Consider the following 12,654-nt stretch of genomic DNA (forward strand, 5'->3'; position numbering starts at 1 on the left):
ATGTCTACATAAAAACTTGTACACAGACAAATGTTATAGTAGTATTATTCATAGTAGCCAAAAGGTGGAAACAATCCAAATGTCCATCAACTGAGGAATGGATAAATAAAATTGTGATATATCCATGCTATCAAATATTATTCAGCAATAAAGGGAATGAAATACCAATAAATGCTACAGCATAGATGAAGCCCATAAAACATTATGCTTAGTGAAAGAAACCAGTCACAAAAGACCACTGATATAGTTTGGATGTTGTCCCCTCCAAATCTCATGTCGAAATTTGATTCCTAGTGTTAAGGGTGGGCATAATGGGAGGTGTTTGGGTCATGGGGATACATCCCTCATGAACAGATTAATGCCCATGGTTGGGGGAGAGTGAGTTCTTACCCATATTTTTTCCATGCAAGAGCTGGCTGTTAAAAAAGAGCCTGGTACCTCTGTCCCACCTCTTTTGCCTCCTCTCTCACCATGTGATCTCTGCACATGCTGGCTTCCCTTTGCCTTTTGTCATGAGTGGAAGCAGCCTGAGGCTTTCACCAGATGCCCAGTCTTCCAGCCAGCAGGATTGTGAGCCAGATAACTCTTCTAAAATTATAAATGACCCAATCTCATGTATTCCTTTATAACAACACAAAACAGACTAAGACAACCACATATTGTATGATTCCACTTACGTGAAGTGTCTAGAATAGGCAAATCTATAGAGACAGAAAGGAGATTAGTGGTTGTCAGGGGCTGGAAGGTATATGTGTGGGGGAATGAGGAGTGACTGCTAATGGGTTTGTGGTTTATTTTGGGGGTGATGAAAATGTTCTGAAATTCACTGTGGTGATGGATACACAACTCTGTGAATATACTATAAGCCGGAGAATTATGCGCTTGAAATAGGTGAATTATGTGGTATACATTATCTCAATAAAGCTGTTACCCCCAAAGTGGGGGTGAAATCAAGATGCTTCTAGAAAACAGAAACTGACCAATTTTGTTGTCAGCAGACTCTCACTAAAGAAATACTAAAGAGAGTTCTTCAGGGAAAAGGAAATTATTATAGATAGAGGCACAGAAATGCAGGAAAGAATGAAGTGCAACAAACAAGGTAAATCTAAGCGAATATTGACTGCCCAAAACAATACTATTTCATGGGATTTAAAATACATTTCTCAAGATCTCAAAAGGTATAGCTGGCACAGTGGCACACACCTGTACTTCCAACATAATGAAACCTTGTCTCAAAAAAAAAAAAGGTATAAATCATATTAAAGTCGTCTAGTGCCCTTAACATTGTCTGAGAAGTGATGGCACTAATTTACAGTAGTTTTTGCTGAGTCAGGAAGGCATATTATCTATAGGATAAATCACTAAAAGGCTTAATAAAAGAATGTGTACCTGGGAATAAATAGAATACTAGAAAGGAATATAGAAGAATAAAAAATAGTAGATTAAACCAAATATGGCAGGAAAAGAGGAAAAAGGAAACTAGAACATGCAGATTAAATACTAAACATGCAGATTTGAACTCAAACATCAGCAATCATTTTAAATTAACAGTCTTTGATATATTTTTATTAAAAATTACCAGATTAGATTAAAAAACTATATTCCACTTACAAGAGATACATCTAAAATATGTGGGTACCAAATATTGTAAGTAAAGGACTAAAAGAAGACTATCCATGCAACACTAACCAAAAGAAAGTAGCATGCCTGTATTAATAACAGATGTACTCTTTAGTCAGGAAACATTACTAGAGAGAAGGAGGAAATCTCATAGTGCTAAAAGTCCACTAGGAAGTATTTGTCTGCACCTAATAACTGAAATAAATGCAATATTGACAGAATGAAAAGGAAAAATAGAAAAATTCACAGTTGTATGCCTCTCTATAGAACAAGCAGGTAAAGAGCAGTGAGGATAGAGATTTAAGCATCTCATTTAACAAACACTGCAACTGTTAGGATACATTATTTTCATGTATTGGGCCATAACACAAGTCTTAAGAAATTTCGAAGAATTCCAATCATACAGAGTATGTTTTCTTTTGATCATGGTGAAATTAAGCAAGAAATCTACAATAAAAGAAGCTACTAGAAAATTCCTAAATATTTGGAATTTATTTAATATACTTTTAAATAATTTTTGGATCAAAGAAGAAATCCCAGTGAAATTTAGAAATTATTTTGAATTGAACATAATGAAAATATATCACATCAGATCCTGTGGACTATAGCTAAAATTTACTTAGAGGAAAATTATAGTCTTTTTCGTATTTATTTATTTATTGAGACAGTGTCTTTCTCTGTTGCCCAGGCTAGAGTGCAGTGGCATGATCATAGCTCACTGCAACCTTGAACTTCTGAACTAAAGAGATCCTCCTGCCTTCGCCTTCTGAGTAGCTGGGACTACGGGTGTGCACCACCACACCCAGCTACTTTTTAAAAATTTTTAGTAGAGATGAGGTCTTGTGAAAATTATAGTCTTAAATGCACATAATTGAAAAGAAGAAAGGCTGAAAATCTTAAGATTTTAGAGGTTAGGAAAAAACAACATGTCAAACACAGAACACAGAAGAAAATAATAAAGATAAGAATAGCAATTAGTGAGCTAGAAAACAAACTTATAGAGGAAAAGCAATATAATCAATAGTTCTTTAAAAAGACATTAATAAAGAACTTCTCCTAAATCATTAGAGAAAAAATTCAGACAGCACAGTTAGCAATATCAGAAATTTAAAAAAGGGAATACCGCTACCGATTCTCAAGACACACGAAGTAAGCAGTTATCTTTAGGCATGCCAATGCACCTGTAGGATTTCAACCATCATATTTTTATTCACACCCAGCCCCCTGAATCTATTTCTTTATTCACCACCATTTTTAGACATAACATGTTAAAAACAAATCCCAATTTTGGCCGGGCACAGTGGCTCATGCTTGTAATCCCAGCACTTTGGGAGGGTGAGGAAGAAGGTTTGCCTGAACCCAGGAGTTCAAGACCAGCCTGGGCAACATGGCGAGGCCTTGTTTTTACTAAAAATTAAAAAATTAGCCAGGCATGGTGACGCACACCTGTAGTGCCAGCTACTTGGGGGGCTGAGGTAGGAGGGTCACTTGAGCCTGGGAGGTCAAGGATGTGGTGAGCCTTGTTCATGCCACTGCACTCCAGGCTGGGTGATAGAGTGAGACCCTGCCTCAAAACAAAAAAAAACTGAAAAACCAAAAACCAGAAAACCAGATCCTCATTTTATCCCATCTCCCTGCCCCCAAACAGCTATTAGACCAGTGTTTGCCATGTTAATGCAAATGGTAAATGCTATCGCCAGTTACTAATTTGCTCAAGCAAGAAACTCAAGATTTTGCCTCTCCGTGTTGGACACCACCATATCCGATCAGTCACTCAATCCTCAAACTTTTCCTTTCTCCCTTTCATGCCCTCCTTCCCTATACCACTTCTCTCCCTTTCCTTCTCTCCATTTCCACTGGATTCACCATTGTCCAAGCCACATTGAAATTGCCCCGATCCTGGCGGTGGCTTCTCCATTTGTCTTCCCTCTTCCATCCCCACACTGCAAAGCTGATCCTGCACACATCTGCTCACAGCCATTCCAGTTCATGGCTTCTTAGTGCCCTAGAATCAAGTCTAGTCTACTTTGGGCAGTGAGGCTCCCCCTCCATGGCTGGTGGCCTGCCTCCCTTCACTACCTTAACTGCTCACACTCTGTGACAGGACTTTTGAATCCGCTGTGCTTCGGTCCCTGCACCCCACATTCCACCCTAAAGAAAACAACAGAAACAACACAAGCAAAAAACTCATTGTGCTCCTCACTTCCTGAACTGCCACCGGCTGTTGGGTGATCAGGACACAGTGTAGTGTGTGGCATGGACACAGTGTCTGCCCAGGACACAGTGTAGTGTGTGGCATGGAGAAGAACAGGAAAGAACTATTAATCTGAATGAGTGAAAAAACCAGTGATAATAATGATCCTGAAACATAGTGTTGGTACGATTTTCAACTTGAATAAAGTGAAATGGAAAATGGCAAAAGGTTCCTATAGACATAAGTAAAAAATATATTCCAGCTTTTTCAAGGGAAAGTTTAATGTATTTTTGGCTATTTAATGATAACAAAATATTTTAAAATAATTCAAATGTTTACCTATTTACCAGACTATCACTCCCTCTAAATATAAGCTCTGAATGGGAGAAATCTGGCCTTTGTCTTTCTTGCAGAATTTGATAGAGGCTCTTGCCTTTGGTTGGTGAGCTGGACTCTTGTTGACTTAAATAGAAATCTGGGGCTTATTGGGAAACTGCTTAAGTCAATTTCAAGACATTGCTTTTCTTGCTCGGTGGCCACAAAGAACATAACTTATTAAATATTTCTGAGAAAGTAAAGTCCAACTGCTTTCAAAGTAAATACATTCATGTTATTTCATAACCCATATATGCTGGATTGTCAAAGATATCTTTGTACTTCATCCTAAAACATTTATTAAAGTAACTATAATATGCTCATCTAGAAAAGGCCAAATGGGCCACTAAGAACTTAAAAGTTTAAAAATGATTTGTTGGGGTTAGCCAACAGGAACTACTTTCTTCTGATATCATGTGAATTGATTTCATGTAGTCTTTCTCTTAAGAAAATTGACCAAGTGTTACTTGTATTTTTAAAATATGTAAATGTAATTACAATTTTTTATGTGAAATGCATTATACATACAAAGGAATACATGTGAGGAGTATGTATAGTTTGAAGATTAATGAAATGAATACCACATTCTCACTGTCATCTTAGGAAATAGCAGAGGACAAACCCCAGAGTGTGTGCCCTGTATCTTGTCCCTTTGCAATGATTGTTATGGGTTATGGGGGAATCATTAGTCCATAAAAGCTAGAATGATTGAACCGAGTTTTGTATTGGTTTTATTAAGACTTGTGAAAGGGACATGTGGCACTGCTTGTTGGAAAGCTATCTTTCCTAACATTTTTTGCTTGTCCTTTAAGTCCAGTTCCTTGTCTCTGCTCCATTTAGAAGGAACCACAAAATCCAAGGAAGCCACAAGCTTCATGGCTGCCTAGCAACAAAAGTACCATCTGAGGGGGGAAACAGGCATAGCTGTATTGCAACTGACCAAATGGAACATGCTGACTGCTTTTGGGCTGCTCTTAGAGCTGTATGTTCCTGAAGTGGGGCACTCAGGGGACCCACAGTCAACCTGGCCCTGGAGAGAGGTAGGGCCCACAGCAACACTTCATTTATGAGCCAAGAGTGGGGCTAGCTTTGTGGGCGTGTGACTGATGGAGTCAGAAGGGCCCTGTGCTTAAGGTTGCTATCTTGAAATTCTTCCAAGTTTTATCTTTCCATTTGCATTTTGAAAGTGAAGTTCCATGGATCCGTGGAGCACACTCTGGGGGTTTGGGACTTCATGTGTTCTTGCCTCCTGCTGTGTCCTCTCCTCTGTGGGAGGGTCCTTGGCTGACTGCTTCCTCACTTCCCGGTGCTCCAGGCTCTGTTTGGGCTCCCCTTCCTTGCTTTTACCCGACACGTGCTGCTGTCTTCTGCCCCAAGCAGGACTTTGGGCTCAGGGATGGTCAGGGAAGCAGGACTTTGGGCTCAGGTATATTCTTGCTCTGTGGCACGTCAGGGTTGGGCAGGTAGTGACCAGCCCTGCCTTGAGCCTGCAGTGTCGTGGTGCATTCAGCGGGCAACTTGAAGGGGGCAAACCTCTCACCCACCTGCCATCCAGGTGCAGAGCATGTGGAGTGTGAAAGTTGTTCTCACTGTCGGCTGTGGGTTGAGGTGGCAAGCTCATGAGAAGAGGAGGGTGACATAAAGTCAGAACCCTAAAGTTGCTCCTGAGCCTATGAGTCAACAGGAAAATTCTGGTTTGGCTCAGTTTGGCCAATTTCTCCTGGGCTGTCTCATGTGTCTGTCATGTGGGTCATCTGGAGGCTTGGCCATCCAGGCTGGCCTCGCGTGACATGTGGCAGTTGGCAGGCTGTGAGCGAGGGTGGCAGGAGCAACCAGGCCCAAGTCTTTCACCCTGCAGTGGGTAACCCCAACATCTTCAGATAGAGGCAGAGCTCCAAGAGCAGCAAGAGAGGGCAGCCCCAGTCTCTGCCAGGTCACACGTGACACTGTCCATTGGCCAAAGCAAGACACAGGTCACCCAGATTCCAGGAGTAGAGGACGAATCTGCCTCTAGAGGGAATTTGCTGCAAAATCACATTGGGAGGATGTAGATGCAGGGATGGGGGAACCAATGAAGTGCCATAAGCACTTGCACTTTCCATTAGGTTTACTTTTTTCTTTTTAAGATCAGAATGTTTTCCCACTTCTAAACTATAACCGAAATTAGTTTAAAGAGTAGCCCTAGTATATATTTATAGAACGTTTCTGTGCAAATCTATTTCAGGATTACACAGAAATTTTATTGCCTGGGCTATGGATCACTGTGGACCTGCTGCCAAAACCTAGATAATCATTAAGCTACCCCAGTAACATGCTAGTTCACTGGACTAAGAAAAAGAAAGAATACATAAATCGAGACATGACATCAGCCTCCTTTGAGATGTTTGGGTTTTTTTCAGGATGGTGAGTCTGCCCTTTCTTTTTTTTCTTTAGATGACAGTCTCACTCTGTTGGAGTGCAGTGGCGCAATCTTGGCTCACTGTGACCTCCGCCTCCCTGGTTCAAACAATTCTCCTGCCCAAGCCTCCTGAGTAGCTGGGATTACAGGTGTGTCACCACCACGCCCAGCTAATTTTTGTTTGTTTGTTTGTGTTTTGGTGGAGATGGGGTTTCACCACTTTGGCCAGGCTGGTCTCAAACTCCTGACCTCAAGTGATCTGCCTGCCTTGGCCTCCCAAAGCGCTGGGATCACAGGCATGAGGCATCATGCCTGGCTTGCTCTTTCTTTTTGACTGCACTATCTTTGCAGGAACAGTCAAAAGAACCCCAGAGTGACTTTGCATAGTGTCTCTACAAGGAGTGGAAAGCTCTTTCTATGTCTCCAGAGAATGAGGTCCTGCTTTATTGGTGTGTTTTATCCCAGGCGGAGTGGCACAAAATCGTGCATATTTAGAAGGACACTTACTGTGGATCTGAGACTGGCTGCCCGCTGAGCACCCTGCCTCCCACCAGAATCCTGGCCACAGGTTTACAGCCCTAACTGTGTGAGCCTGCAATCCAATCTGAAGTCTTCCTGTTGCACCGCTGTCACTGCCCCTAAATTTCCTTAATCGCCGTACTTCTGTAATAGCCCTGTAATGTTATCTTCCCCCATAGCTCCTGGCTTTGTCTTATGTCCTGAAGTGCCCGGCAATGTCCTGGCCACCAAACCTAGAGCCAAGAAAGGACTGAAGTGGACATGCTGTCAGGGGATCAGGGTTGATAAGAAAATTGTCAGAGTCAGGAAATTCCAGGTCCCTTAAGTCACTTGGGAAGACATTTGACAGGAGAGGCCAAGGAATGGGATCAGGTTGCCTCTGTGTAAATAAGAATTGAGATTCCCCGGCGGGGACTGGTCTGGCAGGGAGGTGTCTGAGTTTGTCATTCTGTAGGGAAAGTTTTGATATATCTGTCTAAATCTGTATAATAACTGGATTTGAATTAATCACCACTCACTGTCTATTCATATTGTTTTTAGTTCTTCGGAAAGTTTATAACTGTTACTTCTTTGTCACTGACAAGATTGAGGAATTCATTTAGTGTACCTATTAATTTGCTCATTAAAATAATAGCTAAACATGACCCCATCCACACATATTTAGGGACTTTTGCTGTTTTCAACATATCGGTCCAGCCAAGAAGCACTGTGTTCTTCCTCTTTGGCTCATGTGATGGTTTAAATATTAATCTCCTGTGTCTCGGGTGTAATGATGGGGTGGGGTTTGTGTGGTGGATGGCTCGGGTGGTGTGTGTTGACTCATTTGCTGTCTTCACAGCCCCTGTGTTGTTAGGATCCCCTTTGCACACACATGTCCTGTCTCCCAAAGGGCAGCCCCTCTTCCTATAGCCCCGCTGTGAGGACTCCACATGAAGTTCCTGAGAGATAAAGAGATGCATATTATTTTCTTTTTCAGTTGAGGGACTCACTAGCACAAATGGGATGGGCCTGCCCACCCATTCATCAGGGATCGGGGTTGTGACATCTGGCGTAGGAGATAATGGCAGCCTGTATCCTGGAGGGGGGACTCGGGCAGTTCCATAGAGGATGCTTAAGTCTCTGCTAACGACAGCAGAAGGGATATAACTGAGGATGAACGTCCACCCATTTTGACAGTTGATTTAGATGGTGTTTTATTCTCTTCTGTGTTTGATTTGTGTGTTATACTTAAATGATCTCTTTGAGGGAAGGAAGTGATTATGTGTTCCTTGGTGCCCTGCCTGTGCCTGACATATAATTTTGTTAAAATTGAACTGTGGAAATGGTAGTAGTTATGCTGTCCAGAATGTGAGAAGAGGAATGGTGAGAACAGGCCATTGTGCTAAGGTTTGGGGATTCTGCTGTCAGAGGCTGGGGAGATTATGGGGCTTTCTGTTACAATTTGGGCCTGGCACAAAGCGCCTTGAGGCAGATACCTGGCAGGCCAGGGTGAGTGTCCAGAAAGGTGAGATATTTGTCTTGGGCTACTGGGAATAAAATCTGAAGGTGCGAGATGGAAATGATATGCAAAATAGCCCAGATGGGGCTACATCTGCTGGCCACTGGTACATTCCCACCTCCTCCCAGTCTAAAGAGAAGAGCACAGGGCTTAGGCAGGGCTGGTGGAGACTGATAAGCCTGGGTAAGGGGCTGTCAGTCTTTTCATCTCTGTTATCTCTGCTTTAGGTACCTCAACTGAATGGCCAAGAGCAGTATGTGCTGGTGCTGGCCTGGGTGACCTGCAAGACTGATTGTCAAATTCTTAGGAATTTTGTGAGCCACTTGTCAAACATAGCTATTACTAAAAATTAAATTGGCTGGGCACAATGGTTCACATCTGTAATCTCCACACTTTGGGAGGCCGGGGTGGGAGGATTGCTTGAGGCCAGGAGTTCAAGACCAGCCTGCGCAACAGTGAGACCCCGTACAAAAAAGAAATAATAATAATAAATAAAAATAAAAGAAATTTAAAATAAATAAGAATTATAGAAACTCACAATTGAGCAGATTATATTAAAAACAAAGGTTATAGACATTTACAATGTGTCACTTCCTAATTATTTTACTCCATTCTGCTACCTCTGCTCTCCAGGTTATTTAGATCTTACAGATCTGTGTGGTAGAAATGCTGTATACTGGTGAGCTGCTGCACACCTCTTTCTAACCCCATGCTCAGTGACTGTGCATTGGTGGCTTGAAACAGGCTCTGGTGGGAGTATTTATGCCACATTCATGTGTATGCTTGGCTTCTCTCCAGACAGCACTACTTGCTCTTGGTTCTCTCCCTCTGGCTGAGTATGGACCACAGGCTCAGAATGACTCAGACCTCCTTGAGGAGAAGTAGAAACTCCTTATCCCAGTGCTTCTCTCTTTAGGCTCATATGTTTCCAGGGGTTGAGGAAAAGGACATTGTGATGGCTTAAAGAGCTTTCATCATTCCATCTTTCAGTCTGTTGATTATATGTGGGATTAAAAATAGGCAAAGTGTTGATACTGTCAGCCGAACACACTAAATCAGCTTTCTTAGTTAATAACAGCAGTAGAAATTAAAGCAAGAATGAGCTGCCAATGATTACAACCAGACACGTGGTCCACTGTACGTGTCAACGGGTCGAATTTTCATTGGAATTTTCCACCTGGAATGATAAAGTCTGATTTCAGTCCACTGGTGATCATTGGCTCAGGAGACACCTTCTGCAGGAAACTCTTCCTGCCTGCTGCTTCCATAGAGTAGGGGAGGCAGCTCCTGTGTGTTTCCCCAAAACCTTGGGCACACCTTTGACATTACAGACAGGTTGGCCAGTTTGTATTAAATGCTTTCTCCAATCAGATGATCCATCTATAAGATGCTGCTCAAGAATGCTGAAATTCACCAGCAAACCTTTAGTAATTATGAGGTACGGTCTGCTATTAGAGAAATAAAACAAGTGAATCAAATAGGATTAACCCCTTCAAATGACTTAACTAGGTATTTCTCACAAGTAATAAAGAAGAAATTCCTTTCATTCTGTTGCGGATAACCAGAAACAAGGAACTACGGGGTTTCTAACAAGAATTAACAGCCTGTTATAGATGCTGCTTCTAAACAAGATGACAGTTTGCATTCCTCTTGTTGAGGATAATAGAAAAACTTTCCTATCAAAACAAAAACTAATCCCTTATTTGAAATCTCACTTATAGCAGATTATCAAGCATTCATCTAGATGTTTTAAAGTAACCACATATTTGTCTCCACTTCTCCCCTAGCTGTCATTTTGGAATAATAGCCTAACTCAGCAAGAGGATGAATTGAGTCACTCTTATAGCTTAAGAAATCAAGCATGAGGGTATAAGTTTAGATTTCCTCATAATATTAATCTCAATCTTCTTTGGTAAAATTATTTTTCTCTATTTTAAGAGTGATCATTCTATATGTAATATAATGCTAACTGCTACCTGTAGCAACCACAAAACCTTAATGAGTTAGCACAGTAAAGGCTCGTTTCTTGATGCTGTCACAGTCCAGGATGGGTCAGTGGATCTGGGCAGCAAAGTGCTGTCTTCCATGCAGTGACTCAGGAACCCAAGCTCCTTGCATTTGGGGATCTGCTGTTTTCTAGGTTTCAAAGTCTCCTCTGGCTCCTCTGCATCTGGCCATAGGCAAGAAAAGAAAAGTGGACAGTTGTGCAGAGGTGTTATGGCCAAGCCTGTTGGGGGCCTTCTTCACTTTCACCCACATTCTGTTGATCAATACTCAGTTATGCAGCCAGAGCCCAACTCTAAGGCAAGGCTGTGTGCCTGGGGAGAAAAGGGAATGGCGTTGGCAAACACATTTGCTCGGTCACACCAGAACACTCAGTTGATACAAGCTGCATTTTGCACCGTGACAAAATGTTCAAGTTCTGTGTGTGTCTTGGGCTGTAGAGAGGATGCAGAGTGTAGTGATTGAGACCATGTCCTCAAATCAAACTGCTGGTATCCAAATTCCAGCTCCACCATTTACTAGATGGTGAATTGGGCAAGTAACATAGCCTCTCTTTGTGCCTCACAGTCCTCCTCTGTAAAATGAGGAAAATAGTAGAACATACGGAGTTTGTGAGAGAATCAACTGACTTCCCATGCACAAATGTTTAGAATAGTGCCCAGAATATAATGAACAACATATAAATGTTTGTTAAACAAAATTTTTGGCTGTGTGTGGTGGCTCACGCCTGTAATTCCAGCACTTTGGGAGGCCGAGGCGGGTGGATCACCTGAGGTCAGGAGTTCGAGACCAGGCTGGCCAACATGGCAAAACCCCATCTCTACTAAAAATACAAAACAAAATTAGCTAGGCGTGGTGGTGGGTGCCTGTAATCCCAGCTGCTTGGGAGGCTGAGGCAGAAGAATTGCTTGAACCCGGGAGGCAGAGGTTGCAGTGAGCCGAGATCATGCCACTGCACTCCAGCCTGGGTGACAGAGCAAGACTCTGTTGCCAAAAAAATAAAAAATAAAAATTTTAAAAAATGAGATCAGTGTGAGTGCCTATAATCCCAGCTACTCAGGAGGCTGGGGCAGGAGAATCACTTGAACCCGGGAAGTGGAGGTTGCAGTGAGCTGAGATCGAGCCACTGCACTCCAGCCTGGGTGACAGAGCAAGAGAGACTTAATTTCCTGTGTGCTATGTTGTAATTTGGGTATATTGCCATTGAGTTGGAGGATGTTTTAGTTCAATTGTAAAAATACTTTATTGAGCAACATTATTTGTAATGTGCAGAGTATGACCATAGAATCTGAATAAGCAGGCTCCTCACTGAATCAAAGGAAACAGCTTATTTTCCCCATCAAATTTGCCTTTTAAGCCCTGTGACTCAGTCCATGGTCACATCAGCATCGTGATCTCGATTTCCACTCTTGAAATGCCAGGTCTCATCTGTGCCCCTGAGAGTGGAAAAAAGCGCTGGCTCAGTGCCCAAAGGGCTCCTTCAGTGGCTTAGGGCCCAGAGGATGCTGTCGATGTCACTCTGTTAAGAGATGCCTCATCCATCCACTTGGTACACAGATCGTTCCCGATCTGTTTGCTCTAACATACTAGCTCTTCAAGTTATGATCCACATTTCAGAACACTGCTTGATTTCACAAAACACAGGAGGGCAACATGATGTGATTTCTCCATATGTAGTCCCCATCTGAGGAGCAGGTTGGGTATAACGGGCTTTTTCTCTTGCAGCTGGATGACTGTACTCTGCAGCTCTCTCACAATGGCGCCTACCTGGATTTGGAGGCCACCCTGGCAGAGCAGCGGGATGAGTTGGAAGGCTTCCAGGATGACACCGGGTAAGAGCAACTGTTAACCCTGCTGACTGGTCCCCACCTACCAGGAAATGGGGGTACATTGAGGCCTTAAAATATTTAGGAAGGAACTACCATGGCTTTGACCTTCTCTTAATTCTCAATCACACACGAGGGAGATGCAAGTGACTCATCAGTGGTGACTGCAGACCCGTTTCCATTTTGAGTAACCTTTCTTGATGGGTGCTGGGGAGTAGCC

At 42.6% G+C, this 12,654-nt stretch overlaps 1 protein-coding gene across 9 annotated transcripts in view; it reads left to right on the forward strand.

Annotated features, from left to right (window-relative positions):
* FHOD3 (formin homology 2 domain containing 3) overlaps positions 1 to 12,654 on the forward strand; it is a 503,817-nt gene that overhangs the window by 48,797 nt on the left and 442,366 nt on the right. For all 9 annotated transcript variants that reach the window (XM_063716761.1, XM_054537476.2, XM_054537478.2 and 6 more), the window contains 1 exon segment: positions 12,334 to 12,440. In XM_063716761.1, coding sequence (XP_063572831.1) covers positions 12,334 to 12,440 — 107 coding nt within the window.

This window comes from Pongo abelii, chromosome 17 (genome assembly GCF_028885655.2).
Source record: "Pongo abelii isolate AG06213 chromosome 17, NHGRI_mPonAbe1-v2.0_pri, whole genome shotgun sequence".
Lineage (NCBI taxonomy): Eukaryota > Metazoa > Chordata > Mammalia > Primates > Hominidae > Pongo > Pongo abelii.